The sequence below is a fragment of the Oryza sativa genome, chromosome 1 (assembly GCF_034140825.1).
Source record: "Oryza sativa Japonica Group chromosome 1, ASM3414082v1".
Classification (NCBI taxonomy): Eukaryota; Viridiplantae; Streptophyta; class Magnoliopsida; order Poales; family Poaceae; genus Oryza; species Oryza sativa.
Genome location: NC_089035.1, coordinates 38,944,553 through 38,970,142, shown reverse-complemented (window position 1 = coordinate 38,970,142; position 25,590 = coordinate 38,944,553). Strand labels below are relative to the sequence as shown.

The 25,590-nt window shown below is 44.7% G+C and overlaps 3 protein-coding genes and 1 long non-coding RNA gene across 6 annotated transcripts; 1 reads left to right on the top strand and 3 right to left on the bottom strand.

The window, feature by feature from the left end:
- Positions 1 to 5,017: 5,017 nt before the first annotated feature.
- On the bottom strand, positions 5,018 to 5,807 carry LOC136354780 (uncharacterized). The gene is made up of 2 exons (XR_010738531.1): positions 5,666 to 5,807; positions 5,018 to 5,575 (listed from the first exon to the last, which is right to left on the bottom strand). It is a non-coding gene; the product is annotated as an uncharacterized lncRNA (long non-coding RNA).
- Positions 5,808 to 7,403: 1,596 nt separating this feature from the next.
- LOC4325002 (ubinuclein-1) lies at positions 7,404 to 13,971 on the bottom strand. 2 transcript variants are annotated; one of them, XM_015766634.3, is made up of 13 exons: positions 13,405 to 13,971; positions 12,741 to 12,827; positions 12,578 to 12,670; positions 11,687 to 11,763; positions 10,692 to 11,280; positions 10,460 to 10,553; positions 10,258 to 10,370; positions 9,730 to 9,816; positions 9,290 to 9,412; positions 9,062 to 9,196; positions 8,770 to 8,817; positions 8,160 to 8,261; positions 7,404 to 7,933 (listed from the first exon to the last, which is right to left on the bottom strand). In XM_015766634.3, the coding sequence occupies exons 1-13, from the start codon at positions 13,708 to 13,710 to the stop codon at positions 7,538 to 7,540; spliced, it is 2,250 nt and encodes a 749-aa protein (XP_015622120.1). In that variant the 5' UTR covers positions 13,711 to 13,971; the 3' UTR covers positions 7,404 to 7,537. The 2 variants fall into 2 exon arrangements, with proteins under 2 accessions (XP_015622120.1, XP_015622121.1); XM_015766635.3 differs by having other exon boundaries at positions 10,460 to 10,550.
- A 1,949-nt stretch (positions 13,972 to 15,920) lies between these two features.
- Positions 15,921 to 18,655, top strand: LOC4325001 (MADS-box transcription factor 2-like). Of its 2 annotated transcripts, none has more exons than XM_015768509.3 (7): positions 15,921 to 16,365; positions 16,723 to 16,789; positions 16,871 to 16,932; positions 17,048 to 17,147; positions 17,267 to 17,296; positions 17,414 to 17,458; positions 18,171 to 18,655. In XM_015768509.3, the coding sequence occupies exons 1-7, from the start codon at positions 16,178 to 16,180 to the stop codon at positions 18,300 to 18,302; spliced, it is 624 nt and encodes a 207-aa protein (XP_015623995.1). In that variant the 5' UTR covers positions 15,921 to 16,177; the 3' UTR covers positions 18,303 to 18,655. The 2 variants fall into 2 exon arrangements, with proteins under 2 accessions (XP_015623995.1, NP_001403279.1); NM_001416350.1 differs by having other exon boundaries at positions 15,989 to 16,365; positions 18,165 to 18,568.
- On the bottom strand, positions 18,645 to 21,005 carry LOC4325000 (probable receptor-like protein kinase At1g11050). The gene has a single exon (XM_015768491.3). It carries the CDS (start codon positions 20,933 to 20,935, stop codon positions 18,995 to 18,997), a length of 1,941 nt encoding a protein of 646 aa, XP_015623977.1. The 5' UTR covers positions 20,936 to 21,005; the 3' UTR covers positions 18,645 to 18,994.
- Positions 21,006 to 25,590: the final 4,585 nt, after the last annotated feature.

The window sequence follows — 25,590 nt, the reverse complement described above, 5'->3', positions numbered from 1 at the left end:
GAGGGGGTTCTGTTAAATGTGGTATGGAAGTCCCTTTATATGGTGGATCACTAGTACAAGAGCTCAATAAGTTTGTGCCTTGTGCACACATGCATATATAGCTAGCTCTAGGACACTCATTTGAAATGACAATGTCAAAAGAAATAAAGGTATAATCCTCCCTGCGTAAGGATATACATATTAGTGAGATTGTTCTTGATTCCCACGAATGAGAATGACGATATACATATTAGAACTCTACCTTTGTAGCCAAGTGGTGGAGTCCAGAACTTTCTCATCAAAAAAGGATATACATATTAGTGGGATTGTTCTTGACTCGAGAAAAAAAAAGGATGACAAGGAATCAATCAATGAGGTGGTTCCTTGCTCCATGAACAAAGTAAAGAGCGACAATAAGGAACCAATTAGTAAGTGGTTATATTTTCTTGTGTTGTGCATAACATTTACTTGTATGTGATGTCCACAAGAAGTGCATTAAGTATGAACTTGCATGCACACATAGGAACATATTAAAGGTTTGATTGAAAGAACATCTAAATTAATGAAGATAGAAGATTACATGGACAAGGTGCTAAGACTTCATTGATGTTGTATATGAGATAGTCAAAGACTCCAAAACCAAGGACAGAAAGTCCTCACCGATGAGGACATGCATAATGAGGAATGCAATAGTGAGGTGATTCCTAATACTATAGACAATGAACCAAAAATATGAATTCCACTTGCTTTTGTTGTTTTGCTCGTGCATAAAATTTTGCTCAAATGATAAGTGTGCATGGTTACATAACACACAACAGGGTATTTAAACAAATACGCACGGTCTAGCTGCATGTGCCAACACTTAGAATTACAATAAGGATGGAGGGAGTAGGTGGAGGGTATTTACTCATTACAAGGGCATCATTGGTAGAAAAACTACACGCCTAGATAACTGGATGGATGGATTGTGATACAAGATGAGAATGACCTATGACGTAGATTAAGTTCATCATGTTGCATATTGCACCTTATTCCATGCTTAGGTAAAGAGAATATTAGATATCTATTATGAATCATAAGTTCCTAAGATATGTTCAAGTGGCTGCGTGATAGGTGAGTAAGATAAACATCGAGGATATGAAGGTGGCAGACAATAGTGGTAGAGCAGTGGTAGGAGTGGTTGAGATTGGTGTGGTATAAGAGCATATATATATATATATATATATATATATATATATATATATATATATATATATATATATATATATATATATATATATATATATATATATATATATATATATATATATATATATATATATATATATATATATATATATATATATATATATATATATATATATATATATATATATATATATATATATATATATATATATATACATGATAAAGTGTTAATTTGTTCAATCCTTGCCTAAGTTCCATTAATATACCATGTTTCCATTCATACTTAACAACGAAAACCTAAAAGGTCTGGAAAACCTTCATTACACCATGGAAAAAACAATTATAAAGGTGGGAGATGAATAGAGTAAGAGAGCTTGACCTCAAGACGTACATGCTATGATTTGATTGGGAGAATGTGCACCGAGAGATCAATTGAGAAAATGAATTGATCCTATTACATGATATAGACCGAGTTTATGGCATGATGGTCCCCCACGTGGATCGATGTTAAGGCCACATCACCTTTGAGCATTCTCCATTGCCTCAAAGGGTGTTTGATCATTAAATGGTTCTCCACGACTCAACCTAACATATGCTTAGGCCTACCCAAATGACACCAATTGTAATTCCAATTAAATGGACACTTAAAACATGTCCATCAGTGTGATGCGCATTTGTTGTCTTGCTCTATGGGATAAAAAAAATACAAGATAAATATCGTCAATACATGGAAAGATCCTAGATCATTTTAGGAAGGTGTCTTAGTAAAGAAGGGCAAAGGTACTCTTTCCCTATCATCAAGACCTTACATTAAAAGTTCACCTCTCCCTCGAACTCCGTCACCAGTAGGGATGGCAATGGGGCTGCCCCAATTGGGTTGTGCCACCTCGTCCCTGTCCGCGTAGCAAAAAAGTTATCTCATCCCCATCCCCATCTCCGCACACGAGGGAGGGTTTGCCCTCATCCCCACTCCCGTGCGGGTACAGGCCACCCATCGGGTGCCCACACCCAACAATGATATCTCATAAAATAGTGGATACAAGGAAGCAATTCATAATATTCAAGCTTTACAGGTAGAATATTGGCCATTTAACCGTGATTAAGACAACAAGACTTAGCCAAATGAGTTAATGAACACCAAACTTCACCATAATCTGTCTCTAGAAGCAAACAATAATTAGCATGATTACACAAGCCCATGGCCTCGTGGCAACCATGACAAGAGTAGGCTGTGGCAGTTGGCTTGAGGTGGCGACGACTAGGAGTGACGATGGCGGTGTTGAAGTGAGGCTGCTTGCTCCCTTGTTGACGGTGATGTGGTTCGGAGGTCTGCTCGTACCTTGGAAACAACAAAGCGGCGCGGAAGCCCTACTTGGAGAAGGCGATGCAGCATGGACGACGAGAGCTCGACAACACGGCTTGGAGGTGTGGATGCGATGTCACGCTCAAAAGCCCAAGCTCGCGTCGCAAGCGCATGGCAGGGAGGCCGAGCTCGCTGGTGGTGGCTCGATTTCTCGATCTGGATCTAGGGAGGAAGACCCCAGCGAACACAGTGTGAGATCCGACCGTGTGACCTAGGGTTTATTTAGAGCCCCTAATAGATGTATTCCCCACCGGGGATTGGGGTTTGTGGCCCCATTGCCATCCGTAATCACCGGCCTAGCCTAGGGGCATAAATTTGCATCGTTCCATTCATCATCAGGTTATCGATGCCCCAACAAACTATTTCGCCACTTGGCAGCACCGAGAAATGAGAAAAATTAGGGCATGCATACCCAGGAGAGATTCAAATTGGTCTCGGTGGTCGTGACATGAAGGTCAAATTGGGACGCCACCACCATCATTGTTTCCAACCCAAGCATCAGTCCTGCAATTATCTTCTTAGCCCACACTTTCATGCTTGCAATGCCCTTGAATGGCTTATTGCTTGCAGGCATGTGCTTGCCTTGCATGATGCTTGGGCTTCTGGCTCACGACCCTTTGGCTTCTTGGGACCCTGGCCTAAGGAATCATTGTCATGATACATGTGGGAGTACTGGATGGGGTTGGAGTTGGAGTGGTTGAGAGGATCAATATGGAGAGAGAAAATAATGTGCACAAAGCCAGATTGAGAAGGTTGGGACGAAAATGGAATGCGTATAATAAGTGATTTTGATCCAACTTGGATTCAGATTTTGTAAGGACTCCCGTGCCGCTATCCCTTGGCGACATAAGAGGCGAAACAGCCTTGAGCGGAAGCTTCCCCACCGCATCCTGCTCAAGTCGACATCGGCGATGGCAATGATGGCGTCTTCCACCCTATCCTCCCTTACTCCTTCCCTCTTCCTTTCCCTTCCTCATTTTCTCTGGTTCCACCTTGACTCGCCACCGTTAGCGTGGCCACCAGCGACGACGGTACCGGCGGCGGCAGCACCTCCCTCCCCATCCCCTTCCTTCCTCCCCAACTCTTCCATCCCCTCATTTCCTCTCCCTTTTCCTTTTATCTTTTTTTGTAGATCCAGATACAGGTGATATGGTTGGTCTTCGTGAGGGGACTGGCAGCTGGTGCTCGACTGGTGGCGGTGACGGTCTGGCTCCTTGGCTCGACGTGGAGCTTCATCAGTCCAGCTAGGTGGCGACACAGATCATCATGGCAATGGCCGTTGTGCAGGTAGTTGCGGTGTGCAATAGTGCATGTAGCTTCAGTGTGCTGGCGACATTTGGTGGCTTCCGTTGTGGACGCTTTGGTTGGATGGGACTCCAAGGCGATAGCCTTTCTCGGCTTGTCGGTGCTAACGACAGCGATGCCTTCATGTGTTGTTCTTCTTGAAGGCGTTGCTATGGAGCTCTCATTCAACTCCACTTCAAGAGATCTCTTCGGGTGAAAACCTTGATACGTTTGGATCAGGCGATGTCGTCATTCTGTCGGCATGTCCTTCTGGAAGGCTTTGTTTTAGAAGTTTTCCCCTTGTTGGATTGTTGTTCTTAGGTTTAGCGTGTCGATGCCAGGGTTTTCATCGATTTCCCATAAATTAACCGTGATACTGTAAGTTTTTGGGTATGATTTTCCTTATAAAGTGGATCAACTCTCTTCTTCTTTAGTGAAATGTAGGAGATCCCTGCCCGTTCCCTCGAAAAAAGAAAATAAGTGTTTTTCTAGAATAGTACAATGAAGATAGGAGCATAAATGTGCCAATTAATGCTTTTGAGCCCGGTGAGGGTAATAGTGGTGTAATGATCCTCAGGCCAACTAAGCTCGGTCGATGGGTGATTGCCATCAAAATGGGCTCGAGGTGAATAAAACTGCACCAGGCATGGTCCTTAATAAGTAAATTTGCCGTTGGTTCGGTAATCGTAGCCTATTTCTATACCTAGACATATTGAGGTAGGTGTACGTACAACTAGACAAGCAAAGGAAAATGACGAGGAAGGATACTGCAATGGGAGTAGAAAGTGATGTACTACCTCTGTCCACACATATAAGAGCAAATTTTGGAAAATATCATTGGTGAGAAAAGTGAGTTGCAAAATGATTATATACAAGATAAAAATGTTTTGGGATAAAAGGTTGCTTATATTGTAAGCCTCAAATTAGTGGTGTATAACATTAACATTATGTAATATATTTCCTTAAGGAGATTATTTAATCTATGTGTAGTACTAATATGTAAGGAAGACAATAAAGGATAAGAATTAATGAATTCTTCCATTTTATTATGGGCTTCAAGATCAAGAGCATTTACCAATTAGGGAGTGGTGCTAATCTACTTTCCTAGCATTACTATTTTTCCATAAATGATGGTTTTTATATATTTTGAAATAGAAACCACCTAGTGTTTTGTTATAAAGATAACCTTCTCATGATTACCAGTTTTTAGTTAAAACATTTACTACATTTGAGGATATATGCTATATAGTCTATGCTCCATATTACATAATCATGGCAATCAATAGTTGAGCCAAGTAGTACAAAAGTTACAAATACTCCTATCATCTACAGACAGATCTCGCAATGGTATCTATCATATTTTATCCCTATGAGTTAATTTATAAAAATAGCATAGAATGGTCAAAAAAAGACCAACGCTTACTATAAATGCGACAACATAAGCTTGTTTTATGTTTTTGCTAGCATATTATTTTTATAAAAAACAAATATTGTGTAAATAGTTGACATCTTTTCATGAATATGACATGTATAAATTATAGGCACTCAAACAAATATTGTAAAAATGACATATAACCCATTAGCCTATACTAGCTAAACAAAAGAGGGGATATTAATAATATATTATACCAGTTGCTCATGTTGTTTGCGCCTCTTGTAGGTGATCAGGGGCATCTTAGAGCAGATCTGAGAATGGTACCTCTCCTGCATGTTTCCATTTTCACCTGCCATCAACTTCTCTAGGTGCTTTTGTCAAGAATCCTACAATAGCAATGCACCCAAAGGGCCAAAAGTTAGAAACCAAAATATAGTAATCTAAAGAGTGAAAGAAATCAAATAAGCAAGACACACCCAACAACTTCAATAGCCTTCACAAAACAAGGGAGGAAGAAAGCTTGAAAGGGCAAGAGGTAGAGCAACCAACACAAGCTATGGCTAAGGATGGGGAGAGTGGATTTTAATCAACTTTTGGGTCCACGGAAGGAAAACAGAGGAGCCAAAGGAGAGGAAAAAATACGGGCTTGATAGAATTGTGGATTCAAAGAGAGAAGAGGGGTGGTGTCCAGATGTAAAAAAATTATGGCAACTTAAAAGTATTCCAGGCTTGACTCAACCTTCAACTTCGAGACAAAATAGAAACAACTGGAAACTTAAATACAGAACGCTAGTCTTTATGGCATTTATTTGTTTCTTGGCTCATTTCAAATATTGTTTTTCCTTCTCTGCCTCCTATTGATATCTCTAAATAAATGCCTACTATTTGAAGAGAGCCGGTGAGAAAATCTGATCTGGGCCGTGTTCCAAGTTCCCACCATGCTAACACCAAAATCATATCCACTACAATTATGGCATTGGCTACATGTGCCAGCAATATCTCATTATGACATATACTTGTTTCTTGGTTCTTAGAGATTTAATATCCAGTAAAAAAAATCTCACAGATTTTCCTATTAATGCTCCATTAATCTACATAAATGCCTACTATCTCAAGAGAGTTGACGAGGAAATATGATCAGCACCTTTGATTTGTGACAAACGTAGAAAGCAAGATAATATATTTACTAACAAGATGGCTTAGAAGTTGTAAAGTTCCTTTTCCCCTCTTTTTCCCTTTTCGACCATATTTTTAGTTTCTTATTTATGCCGTGCCAGCACTGACAACTGGAGCCCAACAAAAAACTTGGACCTAACGGCTAGAAAACCTACGTCTCAAGCTGTCCTTTTGACTTAAAGATTCAGGCAGTGACAAATCTGATCAAAACTGAAGGTGGCGCTTTATTGAGCTATAAGGGACAAAATGCTGGTAAAAGATAATTGGCAGAAACTAACAAAAGGCTACCATAAAACAGCATGCATATTCTGCAGCACACCTGGTACACATAATGAGCGTCAATCAACCAGCCGTTGAGAAATTAAAGCTACAAAAATAGCACTGTGAAAAACAGTTACAGGCCCTGTTTGGATCTGGAGGGCTATTAAATAGCCCTCTGGAATCTTGCTATTTAGGAGTATTAAACGTAAATTGCTGCCAAAACCCATTCTATAACCCCTAGGCTATTTTGCGAGACGAATCTAACGAGGTATATTAATCCATGATTTGCTACAGTGATGCTACAGTAATCAGCCGCTAATTATGGATTAATATACATCATTAGATTCGTCTCGCAAAATAGCTTAAGGGTTATGGAATCGGTTTTGTCGGTAATCTACGTTTAATACTTCTAAATAGCAATATTCCGAAGGACTATTTAATAACTTAATAACTTGGAGGATCCAAACAACGCCATAGCCAGGAAGTAAATTAAGAACGGCACACGAGTTGTACCGTAGGCGAGGGGGCCAGCGTATTGTTCATTCGAGTTTAACAATATGTGACGGGCCAGTTTTGGATGGTGAGCCAGACCACTTGGACTTCACGTTCACTGGGCTCGGCCCATTGCAGGGCATGACGCTTGCGTCAAAGGCCCATGGCACCGGTTCATCCCTGGGAGATGGGCAAGAGAAATCACAAGGTTAGTTCTATGACACTAGAGTATATGTATGCCGATCATGAACGAAAACACAGTCCAACACTGTACAACCAATGCTGTGGCTGGAAAAGGAACTATATAGATCATAAAAATTACGAAGGACCAATGGCATCCTCTCCACAAGGGTATTTGTTACAGCATCCGACAAGCGCCTAGGAGGATTGAAATTTCATCAATGCATACACCAAAACAATCAGCTCGGTTGTTGGTCATAGAACGGGAGACAAAGCACGGTTTCAACTGCCTCATCAGCACGCTTAGGAGGCTTGTTCTTCTCTACATGCTGAGAGGGGCCCTTCATGGCGTTAGCTTGTGTATCTACAAGGTCAGATTCTGGTTTTCTTTTTTTCTTCTTCATCTCGCCAGTGTTCCGGTTGATGTCGTCAGGATTTGCACTCGCACTTATTTCACGAACTCTGTCAAAACTTTTTGATCCCTGGTCAGTCACAGGGTATGTGGCGACAGGGTTTGTTATGGGTGGTTGTGCCACTTGCTGGATCAGTGCGCTTTGCATTACAACAGGGTAGCCATCTTGCAGTTTAGCTGCCGCAGCCAACCTTTTTCTCTTCATTCTCTCCTCGTTGCGAACCTGGATTAATTAAGAATAGAAAATAATGAGTTACATCATGTGCATGTATTTTTTATAAAAAAACATTTAAGGGGTTATTCGTCCAAAAAATGACTTTGCAGCAAGAGTTGCATGAACTATTCAATTGCCATGTGACAATTGACATAATGTTTCATACTATCACAAGATAACTTCAATCTATAGACAGGCATGCATTTTTTTAAGAAAAAGGGAAAGGACTGATGACCTTCTGCTGGTTGTATAATGATCTCCTTCGCTCCTTCGATCTATTAATTGCATCTTTGATTCCGACATTATCCATGGAACCTTCAGGCCACAACTCCGCCAGCTGGCACAACCAATATAGGCATATAAAGACATGCAGAGCACCATAAGATAAAGGGCCCTAAGATAAATAGTACAGCTAGAAATGATATCTCAACCAAAAGAACAATCCGCTTAACTACTTATAGTGTATAGAAATGCAAGCAAATAAACACCCAGCTTAAAATTACATCTACAAACAGTTAAAGGAAGAAAAACTGGATAACAAGTGGAAGCAGCACGGCAATTAATTTGTCAAATTTGATTTTTAAATATACGTGTAATATTAAGGGGAGACCAGGCAATTGGGCTCAACTAAGCAAAATATAATTCTGACATGGAAAAGCATAGAGGTCAATAAGTAATGACAAGGGTCAAAACATCAACAGTTACACAAGTTCTGAATCACAATGCGGAAGGAAAGGAATCTCGTAAAGAGAGAAAAGATCTGGTAAAAGTATCACGAGTTCTTTCAACAGACATCATAATGGTCCTTCTAGCTGTTAACAAATATAAATAGTCAGGGCAATTACCTCCACATATAACTTCCTGCTTTGAGGGCCCTTATCTTCGTCCATACCCTGACAAAGTAACAAGTATGCAGATAGATGTACATTTACAGACGAAACCAAACAAGTTAAAAAGAGGGGCAAAGCTGGTATGTCACTGAAATCAGCTTTGTTCTAAAGCAAATCTGCTACTTGTTTAGCTACTAAAAGTTATGAAGAGTAAAAACCACATATACTTGTATATTTATTTCCACCAACATCAAAATGATAAGACCAATAGAACCTTGAAAAACATAATATATCTACATGCTTATACCTCAACGTACAGATCATACAGATCACAGATCCTGTCCTCCAAAGCAGCATCCATTACAGACTTTCCTTTTAAATATCTTTTTTCATCATTCGCAATCTGAAAATCATCAGCTGATCCACTGTGGTGTTCATTGACCTGGTGGCATGTATAAAACATGACATCTATAATCAGAAGTGTTAAAGAAGGATGCGACTCCAATTACCATCGAAACATCCTGCTTCCATTTACCTTGGCCTTGGCAGCCACACGCGATTTGATCATTTCATTGATCTCCATTTTTACACGTTGGAATTTATCAGCCTTCTCTTGTTTAGCGGACAGACCTGATTCTACCATTTCTTTCATGTTTCTCTTTTAAAACAAAACAAAAAAACACACAGATCAGACGGACCAACCAAACAGAGAGTGCAATCTCATGGACATGTAGTTTGAGCGATTGCCAACAAGTTACTACGAGAAGTGGTATGAAATGTTATGTATTGGAGATCATGTTCATACCTAAAATATTTTTAAAAAAACATTTCTTTTTAACAGAGCAGTTTTATTTTTTTTATCAAATCTGAAAAATGCAAAAAGCAAAAGGTCAAATCAAAAGAATAAGCAACCACTATCCTATACTAGCAAAATTTCAGGTACTAAGGAAATGTTTAATTACTCCCATTATTTACCCTGAGTGTCCTTCGCTGCACAAGATGCCCAACTATGCCCATGAGGCGATCCATTAACTCATGTTCTTGAATCTTTCCATGGTTTGCCTGCACAGATCAAATGTATTAGAAGTATGAACTATTAAAAGCTGGCAGGTAGGCAGTACAGGGTTCATGAAATTGAGCACATAAATGTCAAAAGGGAAAACGGGTTCTGGTGTAGCTTGATATCGATTCACAAACCGTGCAGTGCTAGCACTTAGTGCAAATGAACTAATATCTCACTAACTACAGTTGAGAATAAGAAAAGGCTAGGTATTTTACATAATTCACAAGTTTAAGCGACACCAGTAGCTTCCAATGCCGCTCTTAGAGAAAAACTATTGTGCGTAAAAGAGATGCATATATACTGGGTACATAAACCATAAATTTCCGTAGCAAGTATACAAGGCTGAAAAAATTCTGTTAACAGTCACATATAAAAACACATGGAATTCACACATTTGATAAAATGGAATCACAGGTAGATTTGGTTATGCTACCACATACCGATAGCCTTGCAACTTTGGCTAGTTTTTGTTTTACTTCTGGAGGCAACCGTCTTTTAACTGCTACCTGGCCATTTGGATCTACCTCGTTAATATCGATAGCTGGTGGTCTGTCTGCAAAAGTATTCCAAGTACCTGAAGTTACTTTCAGAACTACTCCGTGATCCATGCTATAAAGCAAGGAAAAGCCATGTGATACTCACATTCAGCAGCAATCTTTTGCAGATCCCGAATAGCTCTCTCAAGTCTAGTGCCTTTAGGTTTGGTACCAGAACCGTCTCTAGAAGTGATTGGCTGCTGGGAAATACGAGTAAAATTGAGTAAACATGCATGTTTATAAGGTCATACAGGTCAAATATACAGCTATATATAGACTGCATGAGGATTTATGTTCATTTTGTGCACAAGTCATGCGACGAACAGAATAGCTCTTACCATTACTTGTCCAGAATACAGTGCACCAGTCGTTGCCATGCCGGAAAATTCACCCATTCCATGTTTTTCTTTTCGATGAATTTTGTTTGATGGATCTCGATTTTCCCCAGTATAGGCTCTTTTTTGTTGGAAATCAAGTTGCATTGAAGTATCCCTATCCCTGTATGCTGAATAGGCATAGTCATATGCCTCAGCAGTTTTTGACCTATGAGTGTAATCAGTAGGCTGGAGTCCTGCAGCTTTATTGAGCTCCGAAGAAGCATACGGCATATCCTTACTAGATATCTTCGTGTATGCTGCAGTATCAGAACCCATGGAAAAATCCATGGATTTCCTTTTGTGGACTCCAGCACCAGTTATATTCTTCACCACTCTGTTGTCATCATGGTAATACTCGCCATAAGAACCTATGTTGCTACTGGTTAATTTCTTCCCAACATGTGCACCACTTCTTGCAGCGGATTTTCCAGGCATATTGCCAATGCTCGGATAATCAGCTGGAGCAACCTGATTGTTTTCAATATAACCACTTGATGAATCTTTTCTTCTCCTTTTCTTTGGTGCAACATTTGCTGATGTACCAGCTTCACTGCAAAACACAGACAAATTGGCATATATCATCCACTCAAGCATATACATTAATATGCAATGCATGAACAGTTGCACACAAGTAAAGCATGTGTAGAGTGCTACTATTATTTTTTCCACTCCTTCGATTAATTTGGAAAAAAAAACATCTATGCTGCCACATATTAATGCATGTGTTTCTGTTAATATGTATTAAACTCTGAAGGATGAAAGTTTCTTGTAATAAGAAATGCACTGCAAATCCCATCAAACAAGATTATCATACTCAATAAAAAAAATCAAACATCCAATGGAATGGTGTGAGTGTGACAGGGTGTCCTCAATGATGATCAGCACAGGAGGATTGGGTAGAAATATTGTGCCTCTATTGACCCCAACCAAACTAAAGAGATTTTTAGGAATCTTACATCTGTTCCAGCTTCCCTTTGTTAACAAAATACCCATCATGCTTAGTCCTCAAATTATTGACTTCAAAATACTCATCCTGCAAAGATAAAAAAACATGAAAGCAATCACCAATGAGACAATGACAACACACTCTCAACATATGTACAAATACAGATTTGACAATGCAGAAAATATGTTTGAAGGTGTCACCCCATAAGGATAGGAAGTTTTGCACATGCTATCATACATATAAGCTGGCACTGACTTCTACATAACCCAAGTCATATTAGTACATGATACAGGGGTGAGGGATCACCCAATATGCTGTGAACATTTGAGTGCCACCATTTCCGAGACATATAGGTAACACTATGTGTAGATAAAGAACCAACTGTCCATATGCCAACGAATCGTACATGACATATGAACTATATAAAGGCCTCATCTTTTCGCTTATGCTTATGCTTATGCTCATTGGAAAAAATTTGAATTTTCAACCTTAAACTTACAGGTGATTTTGGTTTTTTTTTTTTGGCCGAAGTTTATTTTTCAGCCTTTGCTCCTAGATCGCTAAGAACACGTATATTGAAGTTTTATTCACAAATTACTTTTCGTTTGCAAATATGCTGTTTGGCTTATTCCAATAAGCCAAACAATGGGGCCATAAAACAATAAACTGAGAGTTCATGAAGGTATTACAAGAAGTAAAAATGTGGTGGGTGTTGATGGTAAATCATGAGTTTGTCTTACTGGTATTATCTGATGTGGTCTGCATCATTACATTAACAAAAAGAAAAGAAGTGCACTGATAGACAATCAGAAAAGAGGGAGAAGAAACTAAAGCATAAAATTGCCCCCGAGTTATTACTGGCATATTGACATGAAATTTGGATATGCTTAGAAATACTAACCAATTCAGCATCGTCAATAAAAGAATCTTCAGTGTCATATTGATCATCATCCGGTACATCATCAAGATCTTCTTCATCACTACTATGTTTGCCCTGGCAATTTTAATACAGAATCAGAACTCAGCGAATGGTGAATACATAGTCAAATAACAGCAGTCCTTACCATGTAAAGGCGCTCAATTTTCTCAATAACAGCATTGAACCGATTTGGTTGTGCTGGATCCTTTGGATCACTTTCTGGAGGATGCACCTGATTCAAAATTTCAAATGATATGATGAACTCGGTGCCAAATACAGAACCTATATTCATTGCTATGCAAACGTACAAGACTACAAGGTCTGACTAAAACATGTAAAATTGAATGGTAAAGGTTTTATGGCATAAACAACATAGTAAATTACAATGTCAACAGAAAATGTCACCGAGTATGGCATAATTTTATTCTACAGCAGCCATCCTGAAAGAGGTTTAGGCACGGTAAGAGCTAGGCAATAATTTCGAGCAGAGAGTTATCCCAAGGTACCAGGAAGAGACAATAAAACCATTTCAAAATCCGAAACGAGAACGCCAGTAATCAGCCAGCCAAAAATAAAGTCACCCACTACTCATGAGACATAAAAATAGCTTTTCTGCATTTATCCTAACCTAACAAAGCTAATGCCCTGAAGAGGCACAGAAGCTCCACTTTTCCACTTCTGGATCTAGTATTTAGGCTTCGCATCTATCTATTTACATCAGCTCACGAAGAGCACCTAAATCAGCACAGGCATTATTGGCACACAACAGTTGACCAACCGACAGTAGCAGCAGTAATGGTAGCGCTTACCGCACCAGGCTGACCGGGGAGCGCAGGGAACGCCGGGTCGGACGCCGCCACCGCCACCGCCGGCGCGGCGGGCGGCGGCGAGGCGGCCGCGTGGCCCGCCTCCTTGAGCAGCTTCTTCCACGACACGATGGTGGTCTCCCCGGGCCGGAGCTCCACGGAGAAGACCTGCCTCCGGCACCCCGCCGCGGCGGCTGGCGCCTGCTGCGCGGCGAGAGGGAGCGGGGCCGCCACCGGCGCAACCCTAGGCGCGGCCGCCGCCGACGCCGCCGCGACGGAGGAGGAAGGGGCAGCCACGGGGTCTTCCATGGCGAGGCTGGGGGAGGCCACGGGCTCACGGCATCAGATCGAGGGGAGCTAGGGTTTTGGGAGGCTGAGAGGAGGAGGAGGAGGAGGAGAGTGAGGCGGAGAGGGAGGAAGGCGCTCTAGGTTTTTTTGGTCGGGGAAGGCGACGCGGCGGCGGGGGGGGTGGGGGTGGGGGTGGGGTGAGGCGGGGGTTAACCGCCGTACGTAGATTTCTCGTCGCCGTCGTTGGCTCGGCGTCTCGCCGCCGTTTACCTTTCCCGTTTCCGAGCCCGGAGAGGGTATCGCTTGCCTTGATGGACGCGCGCGTGGGCCGGGGGAAATGTGGTTTGGTTGACTCGCGCCTGTCTTGGGCCGTGATTGATTCAGCCCAGTCTGCCAGTTTGCTGTCTTGAATTCTCGGAGGCCCATGTAGAGAAATCCATCTATCCACGTGGAAACGTGGGCCATGGCCATTGAGCGAAATCAGATTAGAAAAAGTATAATTTGACTCCCTCAACTATCGCCCGAGTATGATTCATATCCTCCCACTACAAAACAGATACATCGACCCCTACAATTATCAAAACCAATGCAAACAATGTCCCTCGGTGGTTTTGGCTGAAGTGTCGCCTACGTGGCGGTTTTGGCTGAGTCTTTGTCCTACGTGGCGCGTGGCATTAGAATAAAAAAATATGGGACCCATATGTCATTCATAAAAAAATATATTATGGGACCCACATGTCATCCTTCCTCTCCTTCCCTTCTTCCTCCCGTCTTTCTCTCTCCCTTATCTCTCTCCCAGCCTTTCTGATCGAAGCGGCGGTGGCGGCGGTCGGGAGCAGCTGCGGTGGTGGTGGGGAGCGGCGACGATGGCGGTCGGGAGCGGCGGCTGTGGCGATGGGGACGAGGTGGTTGGGAGCAGCGGCGGTAGCAGTGGGGACAAGGCGGTGGGAAGGGGCGGACGTGGGCCAGTGCTCGGGCTTGACGGCGGTGCAGAGTAGGGCGACCTCGGTGAGCCTCAGCATGTCGCCGTGGCGGTCCCGGTCGGTGACGATCTCCACATCGAGGATGTCTGTCGACCACTCATGGCTCAGCGCCAGTTGCGCCCACTCCGCCAGGTCGTCGTCCTCGTCGACGGGGACCTTCCCGGTGACCACCTCGAGCAGCACGAGCCCGAGGCAGAACACGTCGGCATGGGAGGACAGCCGCCTCCCGCACGTGAACTCTGAGCACTTGGCCGCCGCGAGACGATGACCGTGGTGCAGAAGCAGCGGGTAGAACCCGTGGTCGGTCAACTTGGCCACCGGCACCACGTCGCCGCCGCTGCCGGGCGCCGGGAAGACGACGAGCACGTTCGACGACTTGAGGTTGCCGTGCGGCGGCCGGTGGACGAGGTCGCCTGGCTCTGGACACGCGCGTGCACCACCACCGGACGCCGCCGTCGCTCCCTACCGTCGTCCCCACCGCCACCGCCGCCGCTCCAGAGAGAGAGATAAGGGAGAGAGAGGGGGAGGAAGAAGGGAAAGAGAGGGAAGATGACATGTGGGTCCCACAATACTTTTTATTGTGTGAATGACATATGGGTCCTACATATTTTTTTTTGTTTTTATTCTAATGCAACGTAAGCGCTACGTAGGACTAAGACTGGGTCAATACTGCCGCGTAGGCGCCACGTCAGCCAAAACCGCTTCCAAAACCACACAGGAATATATTTTGCACCGATTTTAATAGTTAGAGGAGTCAATATACCTGGTTTTGTGGTTGGAGGTTATGAATCATACTCGAGGCATAGTTGAGGGAGGCCGTGTTTAGTTGCAAATTTTCTCTTCAAACTTCAAACTTTTCCATCACATCAAAACTTTCGTACACACACAAACTTCCAACTTTTTCGTCACATTGTTCCAATTTCAACCAAACTTCCAATTTTGAACTAAACAGCAGCCGGAGTCAAAGTACTTTTTCCAATCAGATTTGAGCCGATCATGATTTGAACTCTTCAAAACTACTAGTAATTTTCAGTTCGAATTCATGAAAGTTCACATCATGCTATACCTACACCTAGCATGTATAGGACTGGACTGTATTGGTACTAGTACTACAGAGTATCATAGCCGTACGGGTATCATAGACAAGACAATACAGAAAGTACAGTGTCCTGGAAACGTCAATGATCAAATCGACCATCAATCCCTCCTCACCTTTCGGCTTTCCATCAACCGGAATCAAATCGGATAGCGAAGCAAAGCCAACGGAAGCAAAGTAAACAGGGCATTGCCGTTTCTGGAGCTCCCCTACTGAACCGCCTCGAAAGCCTCCTCATCACCATTCCTCTTCCTCCCATGGCGAACTCCTTTACTCCTCCTCCACCCCCACCGCCTCGCCCATCCACACCGACGCCAAGGCAGCGCTTGTTCTTGTTGTTGTTGTTGTTGTTGGCTTCGCTTTGCTGCTAAGCTAGCTGGAGGAAGGAGGAGGAGGAGGAGGAGGCGGGATGGGGCGCGGGAAGATCGAGATCAAGAGGATCGAGAACTCCACCAACCGCCAGGTGACCTTCTCCAAGCGCAGGAGCGGGATCCTCAAGAAGGCCCGCGAGATCAGCGTCCTGTGCGACGCCGAGGTCGGCGTCGTCATCTTCTCCAGCGCCGGCAAGCTCTACGACTACTGCTCCCCCAAGACCTCGTGCGTCCCCCCCTCTTCTCCTCCCCCTGGTTCTTTTGCACATAATATTTTTCAGTGTACTCTTTGTCTAGATGATAAGGTATATATGCAAGAATCGTTTTGATGCAACAACTAGGTTGAAGATTTTTACTCTACTCCCCAAAAAAAGGGAAAAGGGAGATTTTTACTCTACCAACTTGCCAGGACCGGAACTGTGTTTTTGTATTGGTTAAAGTCAGTTTCTTTTGCAGGAAATGCCATGTCCTTACTCTTTTTCCTAAAATCGGTTTTGAGTTATGCTGATATAGTATCTTGAACCACTCGCATCTGTTGCACTGACATGCTTGATTAACCTTCCAATGGTGGGACATGTATAAGGCTATCAAGAATCTTGGAGAAGTACCAGACCAATTCCGGAAAGATACTGTGGGATGAGAAGCACAAGGTATTTCAGAGCTACAATAGTACACTGTTTTTAGATCCGGAAAGAGTGATTTCTGACTGATGAGCACATGAATCTTTTCAGAGCCTTAGCGCGGAGATTGATCGAATCAAGAAAGAGAACGATAATATGCAGATTGAGCTCAGGTAAATTCTTCAGCCTTTAAATAGGGTTGTTTCCTTTTCATTTGGACTTCAGTATTACTGTATTGGTATCTGCGGAGATTACAGTCAAACCCGTTGTCATGGATTCATGGTACAGGCACTTGAAAGGTGAAGATCTAAACTCTCTGCAGCCCAAAGAGCTCATCATGATTGAGGAGGCACTTGACAATGGGATAGTGAACGTGAATGATAAACTGGTAAATATGTCTTTTGCATTTGCCTTCTCAATTCTTTTAACCTTTCAGCAGTTGACCATATAGGTATTAGCACTCATGAAATTTCTTTGCTACTGATGTTGCTTTGTTTGTTGGTATAGATGGACCACTGGGAAAGGCACGTGAGAACTGTATGTATGACCTAGTTTGGATTATTGAATATATTACTATTTCTCATGTGTTTTGTTAGCCACGGGAGGTTTCCTTTTATATTTTGGTCTCATTATTGTTATCTTGATCAACCGAAGGATAAGATGCTGGAAGACGAGAACAAGCTGCTGGCTTTTAAACTGGTGGGTTAATTTGCAGAGTGATCTGGATTTTTGAACTTCAAATAAATTGTCTGCATACCATTTCACTTATGTTCAGCATGTAAGCTATGTTTGCACATTGTTTTAGTAACCTCTTTTGATTTAGATTATAACTATGGATTATCTACTTGATTATAAGAAAAAATTAAATATTTTTAGAAATAAACTCAATAGATCGTTAGTGGTCTAAGCAATGGAGTAGAAGAATGTTTTCTGAAGCATGGGGCAAATAATCTGTTTTGATAATCCAACGAGTAATCTGAAAAGAAGAGGAGTTTTAGCTATCCCATCGTATGAATGCTTTCGTCATAATTTCTATGACCATTTTTTTTTCAGTGATAACTTAATGTTCTATAAGGAACCCAAATGAAATTCCTAAGGTGTTAAAAGCACCCAAGGATCTTTCCATCAGTTATGGAAGCTGGCAATATTAAGCAATCAGAGGATTTAAATGCTTTGCATATCCTGATTTCTATCACACATTACTCATTTTCAACAATGAATTGAATTCTGCTTTACCTTGTACTAGTATAATACTGCCACAGCCCACATAAGGAAATCAACTACTCCTTACCTAAGCCACAGCCCACATAAGGAAGTATAAATTAGACTTGCAGTGCCTGCAAGATGTGGTAGTTTATCATATACTCTCTTACCTAAGCCATTTTTTTTCATCCTTCTCATCCAGCACCAGCAAGATATAGCGCTGAGCGGGAGCATGAGGGATCTTGAGCTTGGGTACCATCCAGACAGGGACTTTGCGGCCCAGATGCCGATCACCTTCCGCGTGCAGCCCAGCCACCCCAACCTGCAGGAGAACAATTAAGCTGCTAGGTTGCCCCGCCACTTCGATCAGTTATCTCATCCACTGATCCACCACTGGATTGAATGTCCTAGTGCATTGTCAACTGTATCCCTGTTTTCATGTCTGTTTCGATGAACTATTGAGCATGTCATATGTGAGTTGCTTTGTGTGCCAATATATAGTCTGTCTCTAGTACAAGCTCTGTGCTTGCCATTCTGCCTCGCTGTAGATAGCACCAGCAATGGAGCTAGCTCAGATATCAGTAACTTCGTGCAAGCTGCAAGGTATGCTTGTGTTATCACCGCATTTGTCAGATGGTGAATAGTAGTTTGTGATTGTAACAAACAATTTATGCAAGCTTGGTTTCATGCTAATGTCGTTTCACTTGCATTTCAACACATGATATACTGTCAGTTACTGAGTTACATGACTCTGAGGCTCTGAGCATCAGTTAGCTACCACTTACAAATTAAAGTACAGTATATATTATGCATAATATCATTAGCATTCCAACACAAAGACAGTGATACACTGTCATTTACATCAACTATTGGTGTTGACTAACTCTGAACATCAGTTGGTCTGCATTCGTTGCAATTTTACATGCTGCAATAAACTGCAGCATTGCAGCCTGTAAAATTGCAGATCCATGGATGTCTCCAAACTCAAAACATATTTCTCGTTGCATCCATCAACGATTGATACCATTGCCCTCACCGGAGCATGTCGCCGAAGTCCATGAACGGGGGGCCGCTCAGCACGGACGAGGCGCTGAAATTGGCTTCGCCTTCGTCGAACGCGATCCTCTGGCCGTACGGCTGCGGCCGTTCCGGCAGGTCGGGCACGTCCATGTCGCCCTCCAGCATCCTCAGCGCCTCCGGCATGGTGGGGCGGCACGCCACGGTGACGTGCGCGCACAGGATCCCGACGAGCACGAACCTCTCCATGGCGTGCACCCCGGCGGGGCCCTCCCGCTCGCGCAGCGCCGCGGCGACCACCTCCGCCGCGCGCCCGGCCCTGACGAGCGCCCACGCCCAGTCGGTGATCAGCACGACGCCGGAGGGGTCGGACAGGTCGAGCGCGCGCCGGCCGCTCATCACCTCCAGCACCAGCACGCCGAAGCTGTACACGTCGCTCTTCTCGGTGAGCTGCCCGTACAGCGCGTACTCCGGCGAGAGGTAGCCGTGCGTGCCGGCGACGCGCGTCGTGACATGGGACTGCCCCTCCCGGCTCCGGCGAGCCAGGCCGAAGTCCGCCACGCGCGCGCGCATGTCGGTGCCCAGGAGGATGTTGGTCGCCTTGATGTCGCGGTGGTAGATCCCCGGCTTGACCCCGTGGTGCAGGTACTCCAGCCCCCTCGCCACGTCGAGGACCACGCCGCGCCGCTGCGCCCACGACAGCGGCGGCGGCCGGCGTCCGCCATCGCCGCCGTCCTTGAAGATGTAGTGGTCGAGCGAGCCGTTCGGCATGTAGTCGTAGACGAGGAACATCTGCTTGCCCTCGTCGGCGTCGTCGTCGGAAATGCAGCACCCGCGCAGCGGCACGAGGTTCCGGTGCCGGAGGTGGCTGATGATCTCCACCTCGTTGGTGAACTCCTCGTCCCCGCCCTCCATGTCCGGGTCGAGCATCTTCTTGACCGCGACCACGGACCCGTCGTCGAGCACGCCGCGGTACACGACGCCGAACCCGCCGCGGCCGATGAGGTTCCGCTCGGCGAACCCGCAGGTCGCCTTCGCCAGCTCGCCGAGGCTGAACAGAACCGAGCCGACGTTCGGCCGCGGGCGCGACAACCGCCGCTCGCCGGAGAGTCGGCGGCTCTTGCTCCTGATGCTGTCCTGCCTCCTCCTCCATACAAGCAGCGCTGCTATGACGGAGACGAGTAGCGCGGAAGCGACCGGGATGGCGGTGGCTACCGCCATGTTGGTGTGGTTGGAACTGGACGCCGGCGACGAAGAAGACGAAGGGGTGGAGAGAGCGAGGCCGAGGGCGCAGTTGGCGGTGCCGGGGGAGGTCGGGCCGGCAGAGCTGGAGACGCCGGCGGCGTAAAGGACGGTGAGGTAGAAGCAGTTCTGCGGATTGGTTCCCTTTGCGGCGGCGGCGACGAGTCGACCTGAGGCGTCGATGGCGGCGGCGAGGCAGCTGGAGCAGAGCGACAGGTCGGCGAGGTCGGAGCCACAGGAGGAGTTGAGGCTGCCAAGAACCGCGGCGTTGCCAACGGTGGCGACGTACTGCTTGGCGGTGGTGACCCCGGCGCAGTAGGACGGCGAGATGGCGAGCTGGGACGAGACGGGCCAGCAGGCGGGAACGAGCGTGTCCTGGAGCGAGAGCGGCGGCGAGGCGAGCTCGTCGGAGAAGGCGCCGAGGCAGGCGGCCGAGGCGTTCGCCGACGGTAGCCGGAAGTGGCCCGTGGCGCGGAGGCGCGCGGCGAGGCCGACGCCGAGCACGGAGAGCAGCGTCGTGCAGCAGGCGGTCTGGTTGGCCACCGGCGGCATGCACGGCGCGGTGTCCCACGGGAACGACCGCACGTACCCGAGGTCGAGCGGGCACGCCGTCGAGCTGTTCCCGCCCCCCGCCGCCTTCACCGCCGGCGACACCACGCCCATCACCACGGCGGCGGCGGCGGCGAGCCGGAAAAGCGGCGCGGCGATCGCCATCGCGGCGGATGGATTCGAGATCCGGAGAGCACGAGCAAACAGATGTGGAGTAGCGCTGTGACTCGTGCCTCGAGACGTTTTAAGCGCCACTGGGAGTCTATGGCTCGTGGGCCCAACCTGCAGAGGTCAAAAGTGGGGCCGACATGTCAGCCGTTGGCCCGGAAACCGCCACGCCGCGTCGTTCGCGGGAAGCAGCCGCTGCGCGCCATGGAAAGCATCGGACTTGGCATGTTGCTCATTTATCTCTGAATTTATCACATAGGAGTATTCGGTATTCCTGTAATTATTCAGATTTACGTCTTCTGCTTGTGTGGCTATGGTAGTATCAGTGAATGGATGCAAAAACACCTCAAATTCTCAAAGAGTTCGATAGGTACAGGGAAAAAAAAAGTGTAGAAAGCCAAGGTCCAATTCTTTCTAAGGATAACTAGTGAGTAGATTAGTGGCCATGGCAGTCTTTTTCAAGCTGTGTTCATAGTCAAACACTCAAATTGCATCCGGGATTCAGGATTATGCTAAGGAGGTCAACTCAGAGCAGCTGTGGTTTCGATCTCACGGTGAGAATCATGAGAAAGTTGGTTCCATGTAGCTAAAAAGATGCATCACGGGGTGGTTGATAGCTACCTTTGCAGCGAACAAACAATCTGGTGAGATGATGATGCTAAACTAGATAGATCGAGCCAACGAACTGATCGATACTTTATACTAGTTCTTACTTCTCAGCGATGCAGTAAACTGTAAACATTTCTTCGTCGGTTCAGGTTATCATCTTCAGGGTATCTATGTCAGGTTCTCCTTTTCCAAGTCAACGCTAATCTTGAAATGCATAGATGATCAATCCAAGATCGTCAAGAGCAGTAGCTCCATTCGTGAACAAACATTTTACCAAAGTTGGGGTTTTTCCACCGTATATTTGCCCGTGTTTCATAGTCATGAAAAATTAAAGAGAAAATCAATTGTATACCGCTAAAATTTTAGCTAATCCCTTATATATCCCTGAATTTTGCTTACTTCCTTCTATACCCCTCAAATTTGATTTTGACCCCTTCTATACCCCTCCCGTCAGTTGACCGTTAGTTGACTATCTAATTTCTATATGAATTATATTATTAAAAATGTAAAAACTTCTCGCATGAGACTATTATAGTTATTAGTTTGTTGTGCGATGCATTATTTATCCCAAAATTTATTTTTAGATAATGAAATAAAAAAATATGTATTTATTTTTAAAAAAAGACATAAAAAATTAGGAGCATTCATATAAAGATAGGACTACCAATGTTCACAATATTTTTTTATAAATGCTCCCGATTAAAAAATCCACTGTCCTATTAAAATTTCAAATAAAAAATTTTAATTTATTACATTTGTTTTATTTCTAAAATTTATGTCAAAATTTTTTGCACTAATTATTTAGTCTCATTAGTTTTATAAAATGTACATACTGTGCACTCAAACAAAATTTTTAATCGTTTTTGAAGCCTATATTCAAACCTAAAGTATCAAGGGTAAAAGGACATTTGCAACCAAATATAATAGTGAAATGATGGAAAATGTAACGGTAGGGATATGGAAGGGATCAAGTTAAAATTTTAAGGGTGTAGATTGTAGAAGAGATCGGGTAAATTTCAGGGGTACGAAAGGGATTGAGTGAGGGGTACACAGGGAATTTACTCAAAATTAAAAGAATGAACGGCCCGTGGAGCAGGTTCGGATAATGCTGGACTTAACTGGATCGAAAAAGCTATCCGCTATCTGAATTTTATTGGCCTACTTAGATCGAAAAAAAAAGGAATAAGTTCACTTCGTGACCCTCAAAAGCGATCGAAATCTAATCCGTGATCCTAAACCACAAAACCAGATATCTTGACCCCCCAAACTCTTGAAACCGGTGTAATTTGACTCCCTCGGCGGTTTTGGAGGGCGGTTTCACTGACGTGACGCCTACGTGGCGATATCGACCGAGTCTTCGTTGTACGTGGCGTTGACGTGGCACTTACGTGGCAATCGAATTAAAAAATATGAGTGGGACCCATTAGTCATTCAAAAAAAATGTGGGCCCACTGACATGAGGGGCCCCTACTTCCTTCTTCCTCCTCCCTCTCTCCCTTCTCTCTCTCCCCTTCAGCCGGGCAGGAGGGCAGCGAGAGCAAGCGGCGGCGGGCGAGGGCAGGCGGTGATCTCCCCTGTCCCCGGCCTGTCGCGGGGTTCCGATCTGCGGGTTCTTAGATCTTCGAGTTTGGATTTGACGCAGGGATAAGAAGGCGCTGGAGGAGAAGGCTGCCAAGAAGGTGGCACAGGCCGTGGGCGGCGGCGGCGGTACCTCCACGGACAACAAAAGTAAGGCCGGCGGTGCAAAGAAGTAGTCGGCACCGCCGTTTGTACGATTAGTAATGCCTTATAAGCTTTGTACCTCATGCATCTGCGGATTCCGGGCTCCCCCCGCCTCGCCTCGACCTAGCTCCCCCCCCCTTGCCGGAGACGACGACCTCGCCACCGCCGCCGCCGATGACACGGATGGCGGATTGCTTGAGCTCCCCTGGATTTTCTCTCTCTACCTCGGAGCCCTCGCCTGCCGCCACAGCTCGGGCCTCGCCGCCCGCCGCCGCTCGCTCTCGCTGCCCTCCCGCCCGCTAGCCGAAGGGGAAGAAGGGGGGAGAGAGAGAAGGGAGAGAGGGAGGAGGAAGAAGGAGGACTGACATGTGGGCCCCACATGTCAGTGGGCCCACATTCTCTTTGTGTGAATGACTAATGGGTCTCACTCATATTTTTTAATTTGACTGCCACGTAAGTGCCACATCAACGCCACATACAACGAAGACTCAGTCAATATCGTCACGTAGGCGCCACGTCAGCGAAATCGCTCTCCAAAACCGCCCAGGGAGTCAAAATGTACCGGTTTTAGGACTTTGGGGGTCAAGATATCTGGTTTTGTGGTTTAGGGTCACGGATTAGATTTCGATACCTTTTGAGGGTTACAAAGTGAACTTATTCCAAAAAAAAAACGCTATCTAAACTACATTGGGCCTAGTTGGATCGCAAAGATGGTGAGGCCTGCCACCATCCTGCGGCCCAGCGCCGAGTCAAAGAAAGCGTCTGTAGTGTATTTTACTACGAGTGTGTTTACCAATAAAATAATCTTGACGGTTGATTTTTAAGTTTTATTACCAGTATAAAAAGATATTATATGAACAAAATCTGTAGTTGACGTAGGGTATAAATAGATTCGGTCAATTGAACGAGAAAATATAAAATGTTTAGATTTATGAGTAAAACACATGATCGGTACTTAAACTTTAGCGGTAATGTCATTTAGATTGTAAACTTAAAAATTACACGGTTAAAGCCATGATCTCAGTTTAATAACCTTGTTTGGCCGAGGTTAACTGCTGACGCTCCACATAGGCAACAATTTTACATCAAGCCTCCTTCCGCGGGATAGCGCGGTGGTAAAATTGTACTTAACCCATTCAAGCTACAATATAAACCCTCCCTCCCCCCTCCCCCCCCCACACACACACAATCCCCCAAATCCCTCCTCCCTCGCATTCTCCAAATAATGGCAACCCAATCAACAACCAACTAAACCTTAGATCAAATCCCTACTATTTCAGTAGTATCATGCCGTATTGCATAAAGAACCAAACTTTTACCACTAAAACCTAGCTAGATGAATGCTATAGCTCAAGAAATAGGTGGGCAGTACTCACGATAGACAGGTGCCAGTCACCTTCTCCTCTAAAGTTGAGGTCCATTGCTGTCGTCACATCGACGATGGAGCCCTACCATGCGGCGCCTCTTGGTGCAGCTCAAATCGACGGCTGAAGTAGGGTGAGAAGGCCAACGATCACCAACATCACCCTACTAGGGGGAGCTAGGGAGGGGTTTCTAGGTAGTATCGTCACTCAAAGGGGCAAAGTGTTGTGGTAGAAATTGTCTATGTGTCACGTTGGTTATTAGCTCTGGTCAAACGAGATTTGGATCTGCTGTGGTTTATTAAACTAAGATCATGGACACCTAAACATGAAATTTTTATGTTTAACTAAGGATGATCATATATTTCACTCTAGATTTATTCTACCACCAATAGATATAACCGCAAATTTTGCCTTGCAAGATTTTTTTTATACATCTACCTTTTACAAATATACAACCGAAGGACAGGTTAAGGTTAAAAGTGCTTAACAATCGTTGTACTACAGCTCTAACAGGTTTAAGAGCACAAATGCTGGTCAAGACAAAAAGGGCCAGACAGGGGACAGCTCCAGCCACTGCTTTATTGTTTCTGTCCAGGCAGCAAGGGCCCCTGCATTTGTTTGATGCCATAATCAGTCGACTCCTTTTATACTCTAAGCCAGTTTAATCTGTCCAATTAGGTGCTTAAACTAGTACTCGGGTTATCATCGTATACATGATGATTCCTGAATCTTATTAAGTGCATGCATCTGTTTTATCTATCATATATACTAGTACTACTCTTCTGGAGCTTTTTTAAAAAAAAAAGAATGGCCCTCCATCACAAAGGCACATTCGTGTATCCCTAGCCATTGCTTTTCTTTCCTCTTGGGCTAGGACCGGTCAAATGGAGAATGTAAGCATTCTGAAAGTTATTAGTGTGATTCTATATGAACCCCAAATCATACTGAGTTTAAGTG